Source organism: Mauremys reevesii, unplaced genomic scaffold, assembly GCF_016161935.1.
Source record: "Mauremys reevesii isolate NIE-2019 unplaced genomic scaffold, ASM1616193v1 Contig7, whole genome shotgun sequence".
NCBI classification, from domain to species: domain Eukaryota; kingdom Metazoa; phylum Chordata; order Testudines; family Geoemydidae; genus Mauremys; species Mauremys reevesii.
In genome coordinates this window covers 1,310,898-1,334,981 of record NW_024100884.1, presented here as the reverse complement: position 1 = coordinate 1,334,981, position 24,084 = coordinate 1,310,898, and the positions used below count along the sequence as shown (strand labels likewise).

General features: G+C 53.9%; 2 protein-coding genes across 6 annotated transcripts; one reads left to right on the top strand and one right to left on the bottom strand.

Moving 5' to 3' along the window:
* Positions 1-688: 688 nt before the first annotated feature.
* LOC120394607 (zinc finger protein CKR1-like) lies at positions 689-10,136 on the bottom strand. 5 transcript variants are annotated; one of them, XM_039518840.1, is made up of 4 exons: positions 9,997-10,136; positions 6,501-6,623; positions 3,453-3,560; positions 689-2,665 (listed from the first exon to the last, which is right to left on the bottom strand). In XM_039518840.1, exons 2-4 carry the CDS (start codon positions 6,586-6,588, stop codon positions 1,176-1,178), a joined length of 1,686 nt encoding a protein of 561 aa, XP_039374774.1. In that variant the 5' UTR covers positions 6,589-6,623; positions 9,997-10,136; the 3' UTR covers positions 689-1,175. The 5 variants fall into 5 exon arrangements, with proteins under 5 accessions (XP_039374774.1, XP_039374776.1, XP_039374775.1 ...); XM_039518842.1 differs by having other exon boundaries at positions 689-2,662; XM_039518841.1 differs by having other exon boundaries at positions 9,871-10,128.
* An 8,788-nt stretch (positions 10,137-18,924) lies between these two features.
* LOC120394609 (zinc finger protein 883-like) lies at positions 18,925-23,474 on the top strand. The gene is made up of 5 exons (XM_039518845.1): positions 18,925-18,990; positions 19,875-19,963; positions 20,937-21,042; positions 21,352-21,465; positions 21,823-23,474. Exons 2-5 carry the CDS (start codon positions 19,940-19,942, stop codon positions 23,142-23,144), a joined length of 1,566 nt encoding a protein of 521 aa, XP_039374779.1. The 5' UTR covers positions 18,925-18,990; positions 19,875-19,939; the 3' UTR covers positions 23,145-23,474.
* The last annotated feature ends 610 nt before the right edge of the window (positions 23,475-24,084 follow it).

Sequence of the window (24,084 nt, the reverse complement as noted above, 5' to 3'; positions counted from 1 at the left end):
CCATCGTCTATGACTCAGTGGTGGGGAACTAAACTCGACACGATGCACTCCAAAAAAAAAAAAAATATCCAAGAATGCGGCCACAAACAGATCCCAGCTCCCGGAAGTGTCAGACGGACATTCCTACAGGGGTTGGGAGACGACAGGCCTCTGGGGAGCCACTCTGGGATCTGGTGACAAAAGGAACCGATTCTGTCCTCGGGGAGCTCAGATCTGCTGGAGCAAAGCAATGGCCTTGCTGCGGCCGCTGCCTGCCCGGCACGAACCCCTTATCTGCTGGCAACTGCTCTCCCAGGCAAGGGCAAGTCATAGCAGCATCTGCAGCTCTGATCCTGGTGGAGGCTTTTCTCACCCTGCGGATGTTGGCCCAGAATCTCAATGACATTTAGGCTCCTAAAATCCACTGATATCAAAGGAATAAATACCTTTGAGGGTCTGGGCCATCCTGGGCATGTTGCAGGGGGGAGAGGTGAGTGCAGCAGAGTCTCTGTTTAAATCTCCATTATCCCTACACAGGACCCCATAGCAAATGGGGAGCGGGGGGCGATGACTAGCTGGCCTGCCAGGTTTTTTGTCTCCCTCGGTGACTGGGGGCGGTCCAGGCCAGTTGACACGCTCTGAGACATCTGGAAATGCCTTTCGAGGGACTAGGTTTGCCACCCCTCCAGGATTGTCCTGGAGTCTCCAGGAATGAAAGATTAATCTTTAATTAAAGATTACGTCATGCGATGAAACCTCCAGGAATACATCCCACCAAAACTGGCAACCCTACTGTGAGACACAGGGAATCCCAGGGCGGCTGCGCCAAGGGTCATTTATACTGCATCTGTGTGTCACATTTATATTGTTCCCCAAGCATTAGCCTTCATGTATCACTTTTATACCGTTCCCCCACACTATTAGCATCCGTGACACATTTATATTGTTCCCCCACATTAGCCTCCATGTCACTTTTCTACTGTTCCCCCATTAGCCTCCCTGTGTCACATTTATACTGCTCCTCCACCTCATTAGCAGCCAAGTATCACATCTATACCCTCCCTCTATCCTGTTAGTCTCTGAGCCTCACATTTATACCATTCCCCACCACACAAGCTCTTGTTAGCCTCCCACTGTCATGTTTATCCTATCCCCCTTTGGCTCCCTCCACCCTGCAGCCCAGTCCGTGCATCCCCTCAGGGCTCCTCCTCCCCATGGCTCCTCTGGTGTTTGATGAGGTTGGCCCGGCGGGTGAATCCTTTCCTGCACCGGGAGCACTTATAGGGTTTGCCGCCCATGTGGGTCCGCTGGTGGATGATGAGGTCGAGAGTGAGGCCGAAGGCCTTCCCGCACTCGCTACACTTGTAGGGCCGCTTGCCCAGGTGGCTGCGCTGGTGCTTGGTGAGATGCGAGCTCTGGCTGAAGGATTCCCCGCACTCGGGGCACTTGAAAGGCTTTTCTCCGGTGTGGATGCGCCGGTGCCGCTCCAGGTGGGAGACCCAGGCGAAGCCTTTCCCGCAGTCGCTGCACTTGTAGCTCTTCTCCGCCGCGTGGCCCTGCTGGTGGGCCAGGAAGGCGGCGTTGTCCCCGAAGCGCTTGCCGCAGTCCCCGCACTTGTAAGGCCGGTCGGGGGAGTGGGTCTTGCGGTGCTGGAGCAGGTGGGCCTTCTGGGCGAAGCGCTCCCCGCAGCTGGTGCAGGGGAAAGGGCGCTCGCCCGTGTGGACCCGCCGGTGCCGCTCCAGGTGAGAGGCCCAGACGAAGCCTTTGCCGCAGTCACTGCAGCGGTGGGCCCTCTCCCGCCGGTGGGAGCGCTGGTGCCGGGCCAGGGCCGGCCCGGCTCGGAAGCACTTCCCGCAGTCGCCGCAGCGCAGGGGTTTCTTGCCCAGGTGGGTCCGCTTGTGGCGGGCTAGGTCCGAGCTCTGACAGAAACTTTTCCCGCAGTGCGGGCAGCGGTAGGGGCGCTCCCCCGTGTGGCTGCGCCGGTGCTTTGACAGATGGGAGCTCTGGCTGAAGGATTCCCCGCACTCGGGGCACTTGAACGGCTTTTCCCCGGTGTGGATGCGCTGGTGCCGCTCCAGGTGGGAGGCCCAGATGAAGCCCTTGCCGCAGTGGCTGCACTTGTGGGGTTTGTCCGCCGCGTGGCCCTGCTGGTGGGCGGCCAGCTCGTCAGGCCGGGCGGCGCTTCCGCAGTCGCCGCACTTGTTGGGCCGTTCGCTGGTGTGGGTGCGGCGGTGCTGCAGCAGGTGGGAGCTCTGGCTGTAGCTTTCCCCGCACTCGGGGCAGCGGAAGGGGCGCTCGCCAGTGTGGATGCGCCGGTGCCGCTCCAGGTGCGAGGCCCAGATGAAGCTCTTGCCGCAGTCCTGGCAGCGGAAGGGTTTGGCGCGCTCCTCGGTCGGCTTGCCCTTCCGCTGCCGGCCCCCAGCCGCCCCACACTCGAAACTCTTCCTGCAGTCACCACAGCGAGTCTGGGCCACCGTGCCCTTCGGCTTCCTCAGGCCTGGACCGCGCTGCGTGGCTTTGTCATGCTTCTTCCCTGGCTGGGCTTTCTTTTGTTCATCGGAGTCAGCAGGGCTCTTTTCCCACTCAGGGTTCTGAGACGTGTGTGGTTCCAGTTCCTCTGAGCCTTCCTCCTCCTCCTCCTCCTCAGCATCCTCCTCCTCGTTGTCGCTCACCAAACCATCAGCTGCTGGGATAAAGGGAGAGAGAGTCCAGGCATGAGTCACTCCCTGCACAGGGGTGTGTGGGGGGGAAAGGAACGCAGATTTCCCCACAGAAGAGAGAGGAAGGGGTTTATTCTGTCTTCACATCCCATCTGAAGACTCCGGGGAAGGGAGCTACTGCCAGGTACAAGCCAGGACGGATGGGGAACCATGACTGACGTCTGCCACAAATACACAGCTGGAGTTAGTTGAAAAGCAACGATTATGATTCGTGGGAATTTTTTTAGATGGTTTTTAATTTTAATTTTGTTTAATTTCGTACACCAAAAATGTCACTGTAAGAACCTGAAGTCAGAAAAGTCCCAGAATTTAAGGCTACAAGGGGACCCACCGGGACATCTAGTTTGAAATCCCTTTCTCTCAATTTTCAGTTTTTGAAAAACCATCTGCAGTTTAAAACTTTGAGCTGTCTCTAAAAATGTTCAGTTTTCATAAATCAACCAACCAACCAATAATTTTATTGCAAACCTTTATTTTATTTATTTTTTTTAAGAAAAGCAGATTATTTTGATTTTCTAGTTTTGGGTTGAAAAAGTGGAAATTCTGACCAAAATGAAGATTTCCTGCAAAAATGTTTGTTTTGGTGAAAATGCTCCTTTTTTTGGTCCTCCCTCTTAAAAAAAAGAAAAAGTTTTAATGAGCAAATTCCAACCAGCTATAGCCACAACGCCTGCTGCTGGCTACAAACCTGACCCGGGTGGGAGGAGGCAGAAGACGGGAGCTCACGGGAGTCTGATTCACCCGGTTGCTCACCTGCGGGGGCTCCTCGGGGGCTCTCCCGTCCCTGGAAATCCCGGGCGGATGGCTCCTCCCCTCGTTCCATCCAGGAGATCAGGTCGGGTTTAGAAATCGGAAATAGTGCTCGTAGGGGAAAAACAGGTGATATCACGGTTCATTAGGTGTCTCTACTCCAGCTCCTTGCTCTCTGATTCTGTCTCTCTGGCTGCCCCCTTGTCCTGGGGGTGTCTTTTCTTCTCCAGCTCTTTGCTGGCTCAGCTGTTCAACAGCTGAATCCCTCTCTCCTGGCCTGGTCTCTGTGATGTGTTCTCCTCTCTCTTTCCGATCCAGGCCTCATCTCATTTCCCTGTCCCCCAGTTCATCCTCCTGCCCCTGCCGCTCACAACTCCCCTTAACTCTACTGACTCCAAGCTCACAGACTTCAAGTCTGTGCCGCCTTCTTTTACACTTACTCACTGTCGTTCCTCTGTGTCCATCTCCTCCAAACCTCCTGTCTTATGGCCCATCCTCTGGTCTTTATAGCCTGCTCAGCCCTAGAAGACGACCATAGATGTTGCTGTTCTGTCCACTCTGCGGCCTTGACTGCACCAGAGAAATTAACCGTGCTAAGAGCTGTTTCAACCTGCCTGCACGCTTGTAGCATGCCCTGGGTCCGCTTGCAAACGTGCTGCGCACAGTTATGACCTGGGCTATGGGAGTAAGGACTTTCCAGGGCTGAAGTCTGACCTGCATTAGTCTTCTTAGCACGACATGCCTCAGGGGGCATGTGACCAGGGTTCATCACCGAATTGGGCCTGTTGGCTGGATCATTAGCTTCCCTGGGCTGGGTACTGATGGGGAGGGCGACATGAACGCTGATCCACGCCCCGCCACGGGGTTAGTACCGCGGGGTTAGTACCGCGGTGAAGGTAAGCTAGCCAGGCCTGCCAGACTAGTCCTGCGGCTGAACCACAGCCGGTCCTGTGGACACTCTGCTGGGCTGGCAGTTGGGATGCCCAGATTCTATTCCTGGGTGACCTCGGGCGAGTCACTGCCTCTGTTTTCCCTCCCACCCTTTATCTGTTTGAAGTACAAGCTCTTCAGAGCAGGCATCCGCACCGGCTAGGTTTGAGAGTGGGGTGAAGTACAACAGAATCCCAGTCTCAGTTGGAGTCACTCACAGCTGCCGTAATAAAACTCATAGCAGCGTCAGTGGATTCTCCAGCTGTCGGAGAGGCTACCCAGAGGGCTCTGCCGTTTGAGAGGTGAATGCAGGACAAACCTGCAGTGGAGTGGTTCAGTAAGCCGGGCCAGCACTGAGCCCCTTGGGATTACAGCTGTTTAGCTCGAATGGCTTCATTCTCTGGTGTAGACCAAAGGCCTTGACTGTCATCCCGCTCTGTGCTAGTCCGAGCCATCCTCCCCTTTTGTCCTCTGACTCTGCGGACACCTTCCTTCCCCCGGCCTAGAGCGTGTAGACTATCAATAAAACAAGCAGATTTTGCACTAAATCTATAAATGACACAGATTTCAGTGTGCTGTTGTTCGCAGGGCTGTATTACGGACCGTTCAGAGCAGCCGAGGAGCGGCAATGTGGTCAGGAAGGAGACCGAGGTTTAATTCCTGGTTCTTCCACTCATTTTACCCCAGGCCTCCTCTGTTAAAAAACAAACAAAAAGAGCTAATGATGCTCTCCTGCAAACGCTGGGAGAGCCAACCCAGAGCTGTTTGTGGTGGGACGGGGGGTCCAAGCACCTACAACCAATTCTCATGCATTAGCCTGGGCGGTTTGGGGCCCTGACAGACGCCATCCAGCCAGTTCCTCCTGGTTACTGAACTGGGAAACTGACAGTTTCCCTGCTTTGCCTCACATCTTCAGTTCGCCACGTCAGTTTCATCAGCTTCTCCTTTCAGTCCCCATCGCCTCCTGCCTGCCAGCCCTTCTTATCCCCCGCCACAATCTCTGTCCTCTGGGGTCTCCCCTTTCAGGCAGGCCTCTGTTCTCCTCCATTCTAGATGATTTCTCCATCTCTCCTCTCCCTCCATCCCTCTCCGGCCCAGCTCCTAAACATCTTTGAAGTTCTGGGCTTTTGTGCTCTGCTTCCATCCAGCCCAACTTCCCCCTCTCCATTAGCCGAGCCAGCAACCAGCTCCTGGCCTGACCTATCCCCCCAAACACATCCTCATTGCACTCTCCACTGCTACAGCCCTGACCCCAATTCCCCCAGGCCTTCCCTCCACGTCCTCCCACCGCACTCGCAGCTCTGCCAGCTCCGCCTTTGGACTTGTGGCCTCTGTCCTCAGCCCCCTCCTCGCTCCACGGTTTCGGTTGTCGTCTGGTCCCCTCTGCCTCTCCCCGGTATCCCCTTGCCCTGGCGTCAGACCCTTCCTACCTCAGTCTCCAGCTCCCACGGTTGAAAAATGAACAAATAAATCAATATTCAGGCAAAAAATTGCAAAGTTGTTTTAATCTCAGTATCCCGCATTTTTTTTAATTCAATTTTCCCCAAAAACGTGTATGGAAGTTTTTCATTTCCCCCCAAAATTCCACTTCTTGGGAAACAAAAAAACACTGTTGATAATGGCTTTGAAACAAATTTCGGGAAAACAAGTATCCAAAAAAAGTGGCTTTTTTTTTTTGCGCCAAAACCTTTGACAATTCTTTGGGGGAGGGGAAGCTGACTCTTCCCAAGAAAAAACTTCTGGTTTGAGAACTGTGGCCCACCTTGAGCCCTGCGTCCTTTCCACTCATCCAGCCCCTGGCTACTTCCTGCTGCTCCTTAATCCTACGAGAGCTCTTCAGTCTGCCCTTCACTATCAGCAAAGCACAGTGCTCTGTGGCGACTTGCTTAGGATTCATGAAACGTTTAATACTCAGTCAGTGTCAAGGATTCTTGTGGGGCTTTCTAGCCACACTGGCATGATACCTGCTTCTTCACATCTGGCTTCCTAGGCTGCAGCTCCCTGCCTTTCTTCTCCTCCCTGTCCCGTCTTCATGGAGGTGGGGAAGGGGCTGGGGGTGGGCAGGAAGGAGTGGATTTAAGTTGGAGAGAAGAGAAGGGAGAGATGAAAAGAGTTCCTCACCCAGGGACATCAGGGTCTCATAGCTTTCCTGCATGACATCCCGGTACAGGGCTCTCTGCCGCGGATCCAGCATCACCCAGGGCTCCATGGTGAAACAGTCGCCTCCTCCAACGTCACCAGCAGCTGTAATGACAATTGCCCCAGCTCAGTACCTGCTGCCCATCTCCCATACGTTGCACCTGTCACCGAGTGGCTGGCTCCTTGGAAAAGAAGTGGGTCCAGCACCCCTATACCTCAGGTGGCCAGACCTCCTGATAACTGGGGCTTTGTCTTATATACGCCCCACTCCCCGAAAAAATGGGTCCCAATTTTTCATTCTTGCTATCTGGTCACCCTATCAGCACAGGTGTGTCCCACCATGGAGACCTGGGAGCAGGAGGTCAGCTCCCAGGGAAGATCCCTGCTGAGGTGCAGGGGGGAAGCTGCAGGGAATTAGAAAGGTTTGCTGGCTCTTTCTAGGAGTGGGGAGAAAGACTCAGGAAAGGGGCAGGCGAGAGACAGCTGAGAAGAGGCAGGAGGGGCAGGTGAGAGATGCCTGAGCAGGGTATGAGGTGTGTCGTTCAACTGTGTTGAAGGAGCTGTGTGTACCGGGGAGCAGGGGGAACGGACTGTGTTTGGGGCTATTTTGTACTGTGTGGGATAATAAAGGGTAGGGGTAACATTGGACACAGAACGTGCAGTGGAGCCTGAGAAGGGGAACCAGAAGGTGGGGTGCCTGCAGGGCTGTGCCATGAGGGGGCGTTTGGAGACGGTAACACCATAACAATGCTCCTCAGAGAACAGGCCTGGCTTCATGCAGGTACACCAGGGATGAGTCTGCCACTGCCTTTGCACCGACAGAGCCAGTCCTTTTGCTCGGGCCTAGACGGTGGCTCCTTGTCCCTGCTTGTTGCAGACCCACCTCCCACACAAATCAGCCAACAACACGCCGCCTCACCCTGCACTTTCCTCTCTTTGGCCGCCCCAGCTCTGTAGCTGCTGATCAGTCCCGTGTTTGGGACCCTCAGGACTCTTCTACACTGAAAACTTACATTGGTCTAACTATGTTGGTCAGGGGTGTGAAAAATCCACACCCTTGAGAGATGCAGTGAAGCCAAGCTAACCTAACCTAGACAGCGCTCGGTCGATGGACGTGGATTAGCTACAGTGAACCCCTCCCATCTTTGTAGTGAGCGTCTACACGGAAGCCCCACAGCAGTGGAGCTGCAGCAGAGTCACTGTAGTGTTTAAGTGTGGACGGACCCTGAGAGCTCCCTGCCAAACAGAGAAAAGGGCTGAGTTCCAGGTATTCCAGGGTTTGTTCCATTGACAGGTGAATGTCTACACCCTCCCCAACAGGCCTGTTCCCAAAACTCAGACCCGGAGTCGCACAAGTCGCAGCAGACTGGTCATGCCCTTTCCTCCCGTCCTTCCCCTGGTGCATTGACAGTCCTGTTCCTCCTCCAGCAGCTCACTAAAAATACCCTCACGGAGCCGAACAGAACTTGCTCTATGCCCCAGGCGGTTGGGACGATCTGGAGAGAAAAGGGCCTGTTATGCTGCAGCCGGTCAGGCTGAGAAGGGCGACTGGGGAGGTTCTAGAAGGGGCTTTAGTCCACTTCACATCCTAGACTTTTTCCTTGCAGACAGACACTAGGCTCTGCCATGGGTGCTTGGTTTGAAGTCATTTCCATCATTTACAGGGTTTACAGTTTTGTTCAATGGCTTTCAACACCACCACTATAAAAACTGTTCCAGCACCTATGGGCTCTGCCTTGCTGGGAAAACGCTGAGGGCTTGTCTACACAGCAGGTTATGTCGGTGTAATTATGTCGCTGGGTGGGGGGGGGGGGGAATAAGCCATGCCCCTTGAATGATGTAAATTACACCAACCTAAGTGCTGGTGTGGACAGTGCTATGTGGGTGGCACAGCTTCTCCCGCCGACATAGCTACCGCCTCTTGTGGAGATGGTTTCATTATGCTGACAGGACAGCTCACTCCCATCAGCTTAGAGCATCTTCACCAGACGCCCTGTGCAGCTGCGCCGCTGCAGCGCTCCTAGTGTCACTTTAGCAGACCCCGGCCCCTCTCACCAGGCCTAAAGCCACCCAAACATTTTTAAACCCTGCCAGGAACAGAGTCTCAGACCCATGTGCTAGAAAAGAGCGGAACCCAAGAAGCTGCCTATTTTGTGGGATTCCCCTTGGGCACAGGCAGAACTGACTTTTCCTCTCTCTCTGCTCCTCACCTTGTTCATGGGAAAGTGAAATGGGTCTGGGCAGGTTTGGCTCCCGGGACTTTCCAGGGACTGGCAGTTCGGTCCTGTCCTGCTCCCAGCAGGGATCCCCGCTCCGTGGTGGGGGAGGGGGGAGGGAAAGGGAGTGTATGGTGCTGGGTTAGGCAGCCGGGAAGGCTCTCTGCTCCCTCTGAATCCCAGCAGCAGCCTGCGGGAGGGTGATAAAAAGCAGGGGGCTGAATAGAAGGGCCTATCGCCTGCCCATGGGGACAGAAGGAGGGGTAGGGATTGAAAGGGGACAGGACAGAATTGGGGAAGCTAGTGGGGAGAGGGGTAAACTGAGAGGGGCTTCCCCAGCTTCCCTACAACCCTCCCCAGATTCCTACAAGGCCCACCCCAGCCTGCCTCAGGATCCCCCTCCACCCACAACAACCTGCTGCCCGTTACCCTGGGCTCACCCCATGTTCCCTGCAGCCCGTTACCCTGGGCTCACCCCATGTTCCCTGCAGCCCGTTACCCTGGGCTCACCCCATGTTCCCTGCAGTGCTATGGGCTGTCCCCACCAACTCTCCTCCCAGACATGGGCCTCCAGAATCCCCCTCTCCTCCCTTCTCCTCCCGGACTCCTGCAATACCCTGGTCCCCAGAGGTCCTCTGGGTTCTCCCCACCCCTTTGTTTGGGGAGATGTGGGGATCCCCCAGCACGCCCTGTTTCAAGGCCTAGGGGAACCCCACAGAGGGGGAATCCTCTAACCATGCGTCACTGGCAAGACACCCCAGAGAGTGGGCACAAAACTGGGCCCCTTTGGCAGCCCATAATAACCTCCCTCCCCACTGATCGCTCCTGTTGCCCCTGCCAGGCTCTGCCCCAGTCTCCCTCCTGCCCCGTCCCCTCCCCTCGGGCTGGGAGACTCGGTCCCTGGCCCGGCCCGGGGCGGTCGCTCCCCGGAGCTGGCTCGGCTCCTGCAGGCGCTCAGGGGGGCAGAGCCGGGGGGGGGGGGGCAGTGCCGGGGGGGGGGGGGGCAGGGAGGGCCGCAGCTCTGGGACTCGCAGACCCCCGCCCCCCCGGGAGCGGAGCTGGGGCGAGGAGGGGCCGGTGGTGCAGAGTCACTTTCCTGCCCGGCCCCAGCCCTTCCCCCGGGTCTCGCCCCTCACCTGCAGGCTCCGGCTCAGGGGCTGGTGGCGGCAGAGCCCGGGGCTGCCCCAGGGGCTGGTTCCAGCCACCGCAGAAAGTCCCCCCGGCTGGGCACAGAGCGGCGTTAATGCAGGTTTCCGACCTACCGCAACAGCGGCTCAGCCCGCGATCTCGGGTCACAATGGAGCTCGCGCCCGCCGCCACTACCAGTCACCCCGTCTCGCTCCGGAAACCAAACCCCGGTATCCGGGCCGGAGGAAACAGAGCGCAGCCGCCCCTCCGCAGCCAGAGCCAGAGCCAGAGCCCTCTAGAGGCAGCCGGGCCAGACTCGACTTTCCCCAGCCCCTCCGGTCCCTGGCAGAACCTAACGCCCATTCAAGAGGTGTCTCCAGCTGCAGCCCACAGCACCATGTATCCCAGTGTCACACAAGCTTTCATCCTCCTCCCAGCACTGCTGGGACGCAGAGTAGCCCCATGGGAAACTGAGGCACAAAGAGTCTAAGTGACCTATGATAAAAAACATAAGAATGTCCAGACTGGGTCAGACCAATGGCCCAGTATCCTGTCTTCTGACAGTGGCCAATGCCAGGTGCCCCAGAGGGAATGAACAGCACAGGCAACCATCAGGTGATCCATCCCCTGTTGCCCATTCCCAGCTTCAGGCAAACAGAGGCTAGGGACACTTGATCATCCTGGCTAATAGTCATTGATGGACCTATCCTCCAAGAACTTATCTAGTTTTTTTTAAACCCTGTTATAGTCTTGGCCTTCACAACATCCTCCCGCAAAGAGTTCCACAGGTTGACTGTGTGTTGTTTGAAGAAATATTTCCTTTTGTTTGTTTTAAACCTGCTGCCTAGTAATTTCATTTGGTGACCCCTAGTTCTTGTGTTATGAGGAGTAAATACCACTTCCTTATTCACTTTCTCCACACCAGTCATGATTTTATAGACCTCTATCATATCCTCCCTTAGTTGCCTTTTTTCCCACGCTGAAAAGTCCCAGTTTTATTAATCTCTCTTCACATGGAAGCTGTTCCATACCCCTAATAATATTTGTTGCCCTTTTCTGAACCTTTCCCAATTCCAGTGATGAGCGAGACAAGGTGGGTGAGGTAATATCTGTTATTGGGCCAACTTCTGTTGGTCAGAGACAAGCTTTGGAGCTTAGGCTATGTTTACATTGGCATTTTTGTAGCTAAAACTTTTGTCGCTCCAGGGTGTGGAAAAAACCAAAACCCGGAATGACAAAATTTTTAGCAACAGAAAGCATTGGTGTGGACAGTGCTTCGTTGGCAGGAGCTGCGCTCCCACTGACAGAGCTATCACTGCTCATTAAGGGTGGTTTAATTATGCCAACAGGAGAACTCAACAAGGGAGACCTTATAGCAGCACAGTGCCACTGTAAAGTCTATAGTGTAGACATAGCCTCAGTCAGTAGACAAAGAGGGAATTGAACCCATGTGACCTAAATGTAAGGCTGGCAACCCAAGCCACAGAGCCATTCTTCCCTTCCTAACTAAATTAGGCTTTTAACACTTTGTTTAATATGTTTAGAAACTCCTTCCCAACCCTTTTGTGAGACAAAATATCTGAAAAGCCACGGCTGGATTATACTCTTGTTTACTCCCACTGCTGTCCCACTGAAACAAATGTAAAGATGCAGGCTTGTTCAGGATAAACAGCGCCAGCCTCTTGTGGGGCTAATTCTCCTCTGTCTTGACCTTGTTGTCCTCTTTTACACTTGGAACCCAAATCAGAATTCTTCACTCCCTCACCCACACCAGAGGCTTTGTCCCTTGTGTTGTCACTTACACCAGGGGTAGCATGTTAAAGACTGGCTTAAGCCATGAAGCATGAGGTTTACTATTCCTGACAGAATGTGGTGTTGTTCGTTGTAACAGTTCTGGATATTCTTGTTCGCCATATAAATCCTGCTGTGTTCTTGTCCTCAATGACTTCCTGCAGCAATGAGTTCCGCAGGCTAATTCCAGGTGGCACAAAAAAGTATTTCCTTTTACTGGTTTTGAAATTTCCCACCTTTTTATTTCATTGCATGTCCCCTTGTTCATTAGAATGGCTCTAGTGGGTCAGACCAATGATCTATCTAGCCCAGTATCCTGTCCTCTGAAACTGGCCAGTGGCAGGTGCTTCAGAGGAAATGAACAGAACACGTAATCCCCAAGTGATCCCACCTTCTTCTTTTGCTACAGACAGGAAGAACAGAAATTCCTGCAGCACTACCCCATTATCTACTTCTCAAAACTTGTCAAAACTCTGCTTTGCTGGGATGTCAAAAACAAACAAACCTCAACAATGTTGCAGTCTTTGCTGATGTGCAGAGACTGTTGTCTATCACACTGATCAATATTGTCTTGTTGTTTCCTTGTATTCCCATGCTTGTCCATACCCATAGGTGCTGACTCTGTGAGTGCTCCAGGGCTGGAGCACCCACAGAAAAAAATTAATGGGTGCTTAGCACCCACCGGCAGCCAAGCTCCCCCCCCCCCGTCCCTCTCAGTGCCTCCTGCCCACCATGGATCAGCTGTTCCTAGGTGTGCAGGAGGTGCTGGGAGGGAGGGGGAGGAGCAGGGAGGGAGTGCACTTAGGGAAGTGTGCAGGAAGAGGTGGGGCGGGAGCAGAAAGACATGGAGTGGGGGCAGACTGGGGGCAGAGCTGGGGCAGGAAGAGAAGGGCTGGGCATGGGACATTGGGGGAAGGAATGGAGTGGGGGCAGAGCTTGGGGCTGAGCACCCCCTAGGACAATTGGAAGCCATTACCTGTGTTCATACCCCTCTGTTGTCTCTCGTTTCATACTAAATTTCTAAGACCTTTAGGGCAGAGACTGTCCTTTTATTCTGTACAGGGCCGACTCCAGCCTTTTTGCCACCCCAAGCGGCAAAGTGGAAAAAAAAAGATAAAAGATGAAGCTGCGATTGGTGACACTTCAGTGGCAGCTCTACCGCACCGCTTCATTCTTCAGCAGCAATTCGGCAGTGGCTCCTTCCCTCTGAGAGAGAGGGAGGAACCTGCTGCCGAATTGCTGCCGAAGACCCGGACATGCCGCCCCTTTCCATTGGCCGCCCCAAGCACCTGCTTCCTTCGCTGGTGCCTGGAGCCAGCCCTGGTTCTGTAGGTAAAGTCCAGGGGTAAGGCAGGGCAAAAGGGAGTCCTGATCAGAGTTCATGCAAGAAGTCTGATCATGGTGAGATCCAAGCCAAGGGGAAGGCCCAGCAAGAGCGATGCAGTAAGGCAGGGGCAGGTGAGGCCAGCACTAGCAAGGCAATGGCCTGTTGTACAGACAAGGCTAGTAGCAAAACAGGAAATTATATAGAGTCATCAGGCAATCAGGGCCAAGACTATGTGGCCAATCAGGAAGTGGGTCGTAGAACCCTGGCAGCTGGCCCAACCAAGTCAGTGAGTTCCCAGTCCCAGGCACTCCAATGGGAAACTGTAATATGTCTCCTCCAGCTCTTTGCAGCGAGCACACAATATTAAAACACTGTGTGATTTAATTATTAACCAATCTAAGTTATTAACCAGTCTGGATGCTTTTACTATGTTATTAGCCAATTAAGTTAGCAACTTGCAGCAAGTTATTAATTCATTTGCTTTGAGATTATATATATATATATATATATATATATATATATAACCACTGAGGTCTGAGTTCTACTGGTGAAGCATCCCAGGGCTGCTTCCCAAAAACCCTGTGGGCCTGGATTCAAGATCAGCATTTAACAGTGTGCTTGTACAGCAACTAGTACAAGGGGATACTGGTCTACGAATATGGCACCCAGGTGTTAGGACAATTATATCCCATTATAGTCATCTACTTTCCAGAGTAAACAATCTCAATTTTTTCCCCAAAATCAATGGCATTGATTAATCAGGGAGTGAAATACTATTCATAGCAAGGGTACCAGAGTTTGGCCTATCCCTAAGAATGATAAGTTGGCTGTGGATAGTGCATTTTCCCAGGCAGATTAATTCCACAACAATTTCAAAGCCACTGCGAAAATATGCAAGTTGGATGTTTTTAAGCCATTATTAGATTGCTCGGCGCTCCTTTAATTTCATAGTCTGGCGATGTGTCAGTCCTGCTTATTTTAAAATTAAAAATCTGTGAGCCTGATTCCTGCTTGTAAACATCTTCTGTTGTGGGGCAGAAGGAGTCTCATATTAGATGCCAGGATGAGATCTGTCTGTGGGCAGATTATCCCACATCTGCTACAGCAAAGCTCTGATATCTTCTGGAATGTTGTCAGAGACAGGATACTGGGCTAGATGGACCTTGGCACAGACCCAGTCTGGCAATTCTTATATTTCCCAGCTACTATTCAATATGAATCCGTGTAGCAGAATCTGCCCTGTGTGTGCAGTGGACACAGAAATCACCCACTGATGAAAGAACTACCGACACAGCAGTAAGAACAGGAGGACTTGTGGCACCTTAGAGACTAACACATTTATTGTAGCATAAACTTTCATGGGTTACAGCCCACTTCATCGGATGCATGTAGAGGAAAATACAGAAGGAAGATATATATATATACACACAGGGAACATGAAACAATGGGTGTTACCATATACATTATGTGGTATTGTTTCATGTTCCCTGTGTGTGTATATATATATATATTCCTTCTGTATTTTCCACTGCATGAGCTGAAGTACTAACATCCCCATTTTATACAGGGGGAAACTGAGGCATGGAGCAAGACTAAGCAACTTTTCCAAGGTCACACTGGGAGTCAGTGGCAGAGCCAGAACCCAGGTGTCCCAGTGCAGTGTCTGAAGCAGAGCCACCCTGCCAATCCTGGCTGTGCTGATTGCAGGACCTTAGCTATGCTCCAAGAAGTGCTGGCTGTGGGCATTCGTTTTCCCAGAGCTGCCTCGGCTCCTGCAGGCGCTCAGGGGGCAGAGCCTGAGAGGGTCAGGGAAGGCAGCAGCTCTGGGACTCACAGACCCCCGCCCCCCGGGAGCAGACCTGGGGCGAGGAGGTGCCGTTGGTGCAGAGTCACTTTCCTGCCCGGCACCAGCCCTTCCCCCGGGTCTCTCCCCTCACCTGCAGGCTCCGGCTCAGGGGCTGGTGGCGGCAGAGCCCGGGGCTGCCCCCGCAGAGTGTCCCCCCCGGCTGGGCACAGAGGGGCGCTAGGGAAGGGCTCTCCCCGCACACACCCCGCTGGGGAGCAGCAGCGCCTCAGCCCGGGCTCAGATGCAGCCACCACAGCCTCTGACCCAGGAAGCTCAAGCCAGACAGTTAACAGAGATCAGCCTCCCCTCCCTCAGCAGCACTAGAGCCCTCTTGGCAAAACCTCTGCCTGGCTGGGGTAGAGCAGGGACCAGAGGGACGCTGGAACAATTTGTACAGTGGAGGTGCTGCAAGCCACTGAACCAAACTGTAAACCCTGGATATCATGGAAACCACTTCAAGTGAGCACCCAGCCCTGCTCCTTTTCTCCTTGAATGCTAAGCCAGGCTGATTCTGACCAGCAGAGCCCCAGCCCCCCAACTCTGCTCATCCCTCCCTGGCCCCTCACTTGTTTCCTCTCTGTGATAAACTTCCCTGGTCTTTTTAGCATCTCCCCATATAGAACTCTCTCCTCAGATCCCCACCCATCTCCTGGCTCTAGCTGCACTCTGTTTTTGCACTATCAATCACACTCAGAACACACACCGTACTGTAGGAGAAGTTCGCCTATCCTATATCACAGAAGTAGGATGTTTGCATTCCCTTCCTTAACACAGCCTGATGTTGGGAATCATTAAGAAAGGGATAGATAATAAGACAGAAAATATCATATTGCCTCTCTATAAATTCATGGTTCACCCACATCTTGAATACCGTTGCCCTATCTCAAAAAAGATATACTGGAATTGTAAAAAGTTCAGAAAAGGGTGACAAAAATGATTAGCAGTATGGAATCGCTTCCATATGAGGAGAGAGGACTAAGACTGGGACTTTTCAGGTTGGAAAAGAGTCGACTAAGGAGGGATATGATAGAGGTCTATAAAATCATGACTGGTGTGAAGAAAGTAAATAAGGAAGTTGTATTTACTCCTCATAACATAACACAAGAACTAGGGGTCAGCAAATGCAGCAGGTTTAAAACAAATAAAAAACACACAGTCTTCACACAACACACAGTCAACCTGTGCAGCTCCTTGCCAGAGGATGTTGTGAAGGCCAAGACTATAACAGGGTTCAAAAAAGAACTAGATAAGTTTATGGAGGACAGGTCTATTAATGCTTATTAGCCAGGATGGGCAGGGACAGTGTCCCTAGCCTCTGTTTGCCAGAAGCTGGGAATGGGCGACAGGGGATGGCTCACTTGGTGATTACCTGTTCTGTTCATTCCCTCTGCGGCACCTGGCATTGGCCACTGTAGGCAGACAGGATACTGGGTGAGATGGACCATTGGTCTGACCCAGTATGGCCGTTCTTATGTTCTTATGGCCTCCCCCGCCCACCCTCCCAACTTTTGGCCTCCCCCGACCCCGCAAGGGTGAGCGACGAGGGAGAGGGGACAGAGAGGAATGAGTGGGAGGTGGGGTCTTGGGGAAAAGATGGCCCCTTTACACCCTACTCCATTGAATTCAATGGGGGGACACCAGAGCCTCATTTCAGCCCCACCAGTTTCCTTTGCTTCAGGGGTGGGTCACTTTCTCCCCCCTCCAACCTGAAGGAGGGGAGGAGACATTTCCCAACCCATGTGACTCCATCACTCTCTTGTGTCAGAGGGGTAGCCATGTTAGTCTGGATCTGTAAAAGCAGCAAAGAGTCCAGTGGCACCTTATAGACTAACAGACATATTGGAGCATGAGCTTTCGTGGGTGACATGCATCTGACGAAGTGGGTATTCACCCATGAAAGCTCATGCTCCAAAATGTCTGTTAGTCTATAAGGTGCCACAGGACTCTTTGCTGCTTTTACATCACTCTCTTGCTTCCCTCTGGCTGTACCCGGGGCTGAGGGATGGAGCTGAGCCCTGGGTTGGGCTCCCCAGGATGGGAAGTGGATCCCAGCTGAGCTTCTCCTGATGCCAGGAGACTGGCACTGCTTGGAGTGCTGGGCTGGGCCCCCAGGATGTAGCTGGAGTGTGATCCCCCTCTGGACGGGGTGCTGAGCCCCAAACAAACTGGTCTGAGGGGCAGCACTGTGTCACCTCCACCCAAACTTGTCCACTGCCTGCTCGCTTGGTGGGGGTGGGGGGGACTCCCCTGAGGCAACAGATACCAGGCTGGGAGCAGGTGCCTGAGGGATTAGTCAGAAAGAGGGAGAGAGGCCCCCTTGGGTGAGGGGCCTGAGCCAAGGTCCTATGGGCGATCACACCAGGGGGACATGAGGGGGGGTCATGTCAGGGTGCTGATGGGGCAGGGGGCTAATCCCAAGGGCCTATGAGGGACCCACACTGGGTGGCTGGGGGATGGGATTCACACCAGAGGGCGGTGATGCTTTTTGCTGTCTCATTCTCCTTTCTACCCACACACATGTTTCTCAGTCACTGCTCACATGCTGATCCTCATTCTTCAAAGTCACCTGCAGAGGGACGTTTTAACATTGAATTTGTGCTTCTTTTTTTAATGATGTATAAAGGAAACCTCAATTTTAAAAATCCACCTCCCCTGCTTTTTCTGAACTGAGCAATAGCAGGATGTCTGAATCAGATGCACCTGAGCTTTGCTGGAAGTTGGAGGCCTGAGACATGCGAACTGTGAGAGCTCACATATTTGCTGAAGAAGCAGAGTGTCAGACCACTAACAAACACATGTTTTCTCCCAAATGTTCAGTTTTCACTGGATTTGAACAAAGCACAACAAACCCCAAATCTTCAAAAACCATGAGTCAGGTCCCTCCCAAGATCATGAGATTACCTTGCAGATCATGAGATAGATAGATAGATAGATTTGCCTTCTACATTTTCAACTTTTATGATACAATCAGGTCAAATTTGCAAGCTTTCCTCTGAAACCAACAGGGCAAGAAACTAACCAGCCATGAATAAATCTAGGTTGGAAATTGGAAGGTTTCTAACCATCAGAGAAGTGAAGTTCTGGAACAGCCTCTCAATAGTTGTAGTGGAGGCAAACAACCTAATTAGTACTAAAATGTAGCTTGAAAATTAATGAATGGGATTATATGATGGGATTGCCTGTGAGAGCAGGGGGACTGGATTAGTCACTGGCCCAGAAGGGCCCCTCCAGTCCTATGTTCCTATATTTTTATAACTGAAAGCTGAGACTTTTGTGGAATAACATGAATCCAGGAGCTGGGGCTTTCAGAAATGCACCAAAGATTACAAGTCTCATGATGCAATTGTGAGAGTTGGCAACATTGTAAAACAGTTGTTAAAAACAAAGGAAAGATTCTGGTTTAGCCAGGTTCTAATACTGTTGGGATAAGTAATTGTAATATGTTAACCTTTTATTGTAACTTTGCCTTAATAAAAAGGGTTTTTTGGTTTTGTTTTTAAAAGGAAAGTGGTTAAATAATCCTACTAAAAATCCTTTGCTTTCTTCAGGGTGATTTTATCCCTTCAGAGTCCAGGGAAACACACAGAGAGAGAGAGAGAGAGAGAGGGAGTGTATGTGTGTGTGTGCAACACAGTACAGTACAGTGTATGTGTACACACAGCCCTAGTCCTGGTTGAAATGTGTGGATGCTTCTGCAACAGAGCTCATAAATAAATATATATTAAATAACAGAAATGCCAACTGTCTGGATTTTAATTACCAGTCCTGTGATATTTGGGGTTTTCCTTAAAGTCCCAGCTCCTGGACTCCTGTGATCATGGGAAAATTTCTGCTTTCACTTAGAAAAGGGCACATGTTTCTTTTAAAACAAACAAACATAAAAGCCCCCTAAACCACAGCAAAAACACCACCGTCCATGCCAAATAAACTTGGAAAACAGAACTCCTTAAAGGCTCCAAAAAGTAGAAAGCAACCAAAAGGAACTTCGACCTTTTAAAACCTCACCCCCTTTAAGCCCATCTTGTGATTTTCCTGTGGTTTAGCTCGTGATTTTTCCTGTGACAACACTGGGGTCATAAAATCCCGTTAACCCTTAACAGCCCGTCCCTGGGCATGTGATACAGCAGAGGGGAAGTTCTCGGTCCCGCCTTCCCCCATCACGAGGTAGGCGAGAGGACCCAGGAGCTGGGGCTGCAGCGAGGAGGAGGAACCGGGCTGAGCTTTCTCCGCTCTCTGCTGGGGGGTCACTGAGAGAGCCGCCTCCCCCCCCGGCTGGAGGCTCGCTGAGCTGGGTGGGCCTCACTCCGCATCGTTGTTAGTTCGCCCCCCAGCCCGGATCAGGGCGGCTCCATCCAGTGAGTGTTGCAGCTCGGCTTGGTATTGCGGGGAACAGGAAGGGGCTGGAGCAGCTGAGAGCAGTTGGGGCTCGTGTGGATGCTGGGGGGAAGCGAGGGAGGAGCGGCGGTGCGGCTCCTGGATGGGACTTGCTGCTTGTGATCCTGGGCTGAGCCGCTGCTGCTCCCCAGCGGGGTGTGTGCGGGGAGAGCCCTTCCCTAGCGCCCCTCGGTGCCCAGCCGGGGGGACTCTCTGCGGGGGCTGGAACCAGCCCCTGGGGCAGCCCCGGGCTCTGCCGACACCAGCCCCTGAGCCGGAGCCTGCAGGTGAGGGGAGAGACCCGGGGGAAGGGCTGGGGCCGGGCAGGAAAGTGACTCTGCACCAACGGCCCCTCCTCGCCCCAGCTCTGCTCCCAGGGGGGCGGGGGTCTGCGAGTCCCAGAGCTGCTGCCCTCCCTGACCCCCCCCCCGGCTCTGCCCCCCTGATCCCCTGCAGGAGCCGAGCCAGCTCCGGGGAGCGAACGCCCCGGGCCAGGGACCGAGTCTCCCGGCCCGTGGGGAGGGGACAGGAGGGAGTTGGGGGCAGAGACTGGCAGGGGCAGCAGAATCTGGGAGGTTTTTCTGCAGGGATGGAGTTGGGTGGGAGGGAATCAGGGTATGAAATGCACTCAAGTCCCATCTGAAACCTTCCCACTCCCCTTTCCCCCCGGACAGGCTGCAGAACAGCATCCAGGGTTCACTCCGGATCATCCCCTTCTCCTGCGGGCCAGGGCAGGGAAATGGCTGGAGCGGAGCCGGCTCAGGTAGGAGAATTTCTCAGGAAGCTGCTGTGGGTTTGTCCTGTAGAGAGAGGGGCAGGAAATACATAGGGTAGGGTTGGGACAGGGAAGTTTTATTTACAAGGGGGTCTGATGATGCCTGTTACTGGGAAGCAGGAGTCTCTGCTCTTGGGTGGAACAAGACAAATTGTGACAAACTGGGGACAGAACTGCCACATTTGAAGCAGCATCTTTGGGTGACTTTTTGTGGTTGCGAGTGGGCTTTTCTGATTTGGCCTTCGCTGTCTAATAATAATACGTTAATGCCGCTCCTTCCACCCCAGGCTTTTGCCTACCCGGGAGCTAGGCTGCTTTTGTTATCCACCTGAGGAAACTGAAGGGATGTCATGTAACTTTGCAGCTGTGTTGCCCCGTTCTGCTCTAACCACTAGGCCACACCCCTGATTCCCATAGTCTCCCTGCGCTGCTGTTCCCTGTAATGCGGATGGGATGAGGGCCATGCGTGTATGGAGTCGGAAGGGCCGGCAGGTCAAGACAAGCCTGGATTTGATCTTGGAGCATCAGAAGCATTTTCCACAGCTGCAGCTCTCTGATCTGACTTTCCTTACATTGCAAAACCATTGCCAGGACCTGCGACTGGACGACCGGGGATGGCTCACTCGATAGCTGCCCTGTTCTGTTCATTCCCTCTGAAGCATTGGCACCAGTTGGAAGACGGGAGACTGGGCTAGATGGACCATAGGTCTGACCCAGGATGGCCGTTCTTATGTCTGGAGCAGCAAGGAAGAGGCAAATCTAGGTGTGATGACAGAGCAGGTGTGCGTGGAGCAGCCTGGAATGAGGGACCAGTTTGGATGCAAATCTAACCTGGGGGGTTATGGGAACTGTCAGGTATTGGGGAATGGAGCAGACACACCAGTCTGGGTCCCCTGTGGATGAGCTGGTGGGATTGTGGCTGAGGTAGAAAGTGCTGAGTGGCAAATGTCTGTTGTTTCAGGGACCCGTGACCTTCAAGGAAGTGGCTTTGTATTTCACTGACCCCGGTCAGAGGGCCCTCTACAGGGATGCCATGCAGGAGAACTATGCGAACAGGACCTCACAGGGTAAGGGAGGGTGTGTTCTCCTATCATTTGTTAGAAACTGTGTAGTCCCTGATGCGCCGGGGCAGCTACAGCTCTGGGATCTGCCTAGGTCCATGCTTCCTCCCATGGGACGAGAGAACAATGGACAATCCTAAATCATGTCTCCACCTCCTGGGCTTTCAAAGGGGCAGAGGGAGATTTCCCCAAGGGGTCCATGAACGTGGTCCATGAATGTTCCTCCTCCAGCCAAATCCAAGAACATTCTTGCGGTAAGTTCCCAGGACGGTTTAACCAACCAGGGTCTTTGCCTCTCTGCTGTCTCGTGAACAGGATCTCCGATTCCCAGACCCAACGCTGTCTCTTGGCGGCAACAAGAGAAGGAGCCGTGGGTCCCGGATCTCCAAGGCTCTGGGGAAAGGGAGAACCCGAGAGGAGACTGCCCAGGTGAGGAATCCATGAAACTGACACAGATGCCATCGGTGAGTGAAGAAGACAGCTGGGATTCCCACAAAGGCTCCATGAGCACCCCCAGTTCTGCCTCATCCCCCCGCCCTTATCAGGATTGTCCCCATCAGGGTCATATCCTCGTGGCAGATGTTGCTCATGGCTTCCCACCCGTCTTGACCGACACCTGGCAGAACCTCCCTCCCCAATGAGTGTTCAGGGGGATGCAGAGGTAGAATCGCTCCTCTCGTCTCAGGGGAAGGGCGTGACTTCTGATTTTTCAGTCTCCCCAGTAGTTATTTTGGTTTATTTTCTCCCCTTTGCTGTTCCCCTCTCTGATGTTTCCTTTCTCCCCAGTGCAGGGAATTGACTCCTGTCCAGATCATCCCACTTGCCTTGGGGAAATATTTAGGACCCGCAAAGACTCCCTGTTGCGCAAGGGGCCGCGCCCCAGGGAGAGACTGAACACGTGCAAAGACTGTGGGAAGAGCTTCCGTCAGCGGTCCAACCTCCTGGCACATCAGAGGACCCACGGGGGAAAGAGACCCCACCCGTGTGCTGACTGCGGCAAAACTTTCAGTGCCTTCTCCAACCTCCTGCGGCACCAGCGCGGGCATGCTGGCGAGAAGCCCTACAAATGCCCCGACTGCGGGAAAGGCTTCGGGCACAGCTCGGCCTTGGTCACCCACCGGCGGATCCACACCGGAGAGAAACCCTACGCCTGTGGGGACTGCGGGAAGCGCTTCAACGTGGTCTCCAACCTGGTGCGTCACCAGCGGAGCCACACGGGCGAGAAGCCCTACAAGTGCCCCGACTGCGGGCGGCGCTGCAGCCAGCGCTCCCACCTGGTCACCCACCGGCGGCTGCACACCGGTGAGCGTCCCTACGTCTGCCTGGAGTGCGGGAAGTGCTTCAACGTCAGCTCAGACCTCATCAAGCACCGGCGCATCCACACCGGGGAGCGGCCCTACGCCTGCAGCGACTGCGGGAAATGCTTCAGCGGCAGCTCCAACCTGCTGACCCACCAGCGGCTGCACACGGGCGAGCGGCCCTACAAGTGCCCCGACTGCGGGAAAGGCTTCACCATCAGCTCCAAGCTGATCGCCCACCAGCGCACCCACACCGGCGAGCGGCCCTACAGCTGCGCCGACTGCGGGAAGGGCTTCAGTGACCGGCCCCACCTGGCCCGGCACCAGAGCGCCTCCCGGCGCGAAAAGCGCTACAAGTGCTCCGACTGCGGGAAGGGCTTCACCACCAGCTCCTACCTCCTCACCCACCAGCGCAGCCACACCGGGGAGACCCCCTTCATCTGCGGCGACTGCGGGAAGAGCTTCGCCGTGGTCTCCAACTTGGTGCGGCACCGGCGCATCCACACAGGGGAGAAGCCCTTCCGGTGCGGGGAGTGCGGGCGGCAGTACAGCCAGCGAGCCCACCTCACCACCCACCAGAGGGTGCACACTGGGGAGCGGCCCTACGTCTGTCTGGACTGCGGGAAAGGCTTCAACGTCAACTCCTCCCTCACCAAGCACCGCAGGACCCACACCGGAGAGAAACCTTACGTCTGCCCCGACTGCGGGAAACGCTTCAGCCAGAGCTCCAATGTCATCACCCACCGCAGGCTGCACCACGGGGGGCACGGGGCCCTTGGTGCTGCAGCTAGGGCCAGCCAGCGGGAGTGATCCCCCGCCAGCCTCTCTGGGCCAGGACATGGCAGCAGCTGACCCTTGGGCTTTGTGAGATAGAGCCGTTGCTGCTGCTGCTGCAGATCCAGCTGTCTGGAGACCCTGAACCTTCTGCTAATCTGATGGGGAGGCTGGAGAGAGAAAGACATACCCATCCTCCCCTGGAGGAGAAGGGGTCTGTGTAAGAACCCCCTTCCCCACTTCCACCAGTGCTTCCATCACCCTGGAGTGGATGACTCCTCTGTTCCCCATGGCACCTGCACGCTCTGCGCCCTGAGGTTGGGGGAGCAGAGACCTCCCTTCTCTTCAGACACCTTTGCTTAGTTTCCTGGTTCTGTGCCATGTCCGGGTCACTTCCTGTCCCATGGGAATAAAAAAGTTCCCTCCCTGAAACTTCCTTGTGCTTTATCGAGAAGCTGGTGGAGCTTGTCTGGAGCCCTGCGTGCCTGGGAGGGGTGGGATTATGGAGCCCTGCATACAGGGTGATGGGGGGAATTACAGAGCCCTGGGGGCAGGGGGGAATTACAGAGCCCTCCTCTTGAGTGCTGGGGAATTAGGGAGCACGTGCTCAATGGGTGATTATTCCTAGATTCCAAGGCCAGAAGGGACCATTGTGATCATCTGGACTGACCTCCTGTGTAACACAGGCCATAGGACTTCCCTGGAACGGAGCCCGTTTGAACCAGAGCCTCACTTTTAGAAAAAACATTCAATCTTCATTTAAAGATTTTCAGTGCTGGAGACTCCCCGTCACCCTCGATAAGTTGTTCCGATGGTGACTTACCCGCCCTGTTAAAATGGGGGCTTATTTCCCATCTGAATTTGTCTAGCTTCAGCTTCCAGCCACCAGCATGCGAGCACAGCTGTCCCTAGAGTACGGCCAATCGGGGCAACTCCCCCAGGCCCCTGTGCTTTGGGGGACCCTGCACTTCGTGCG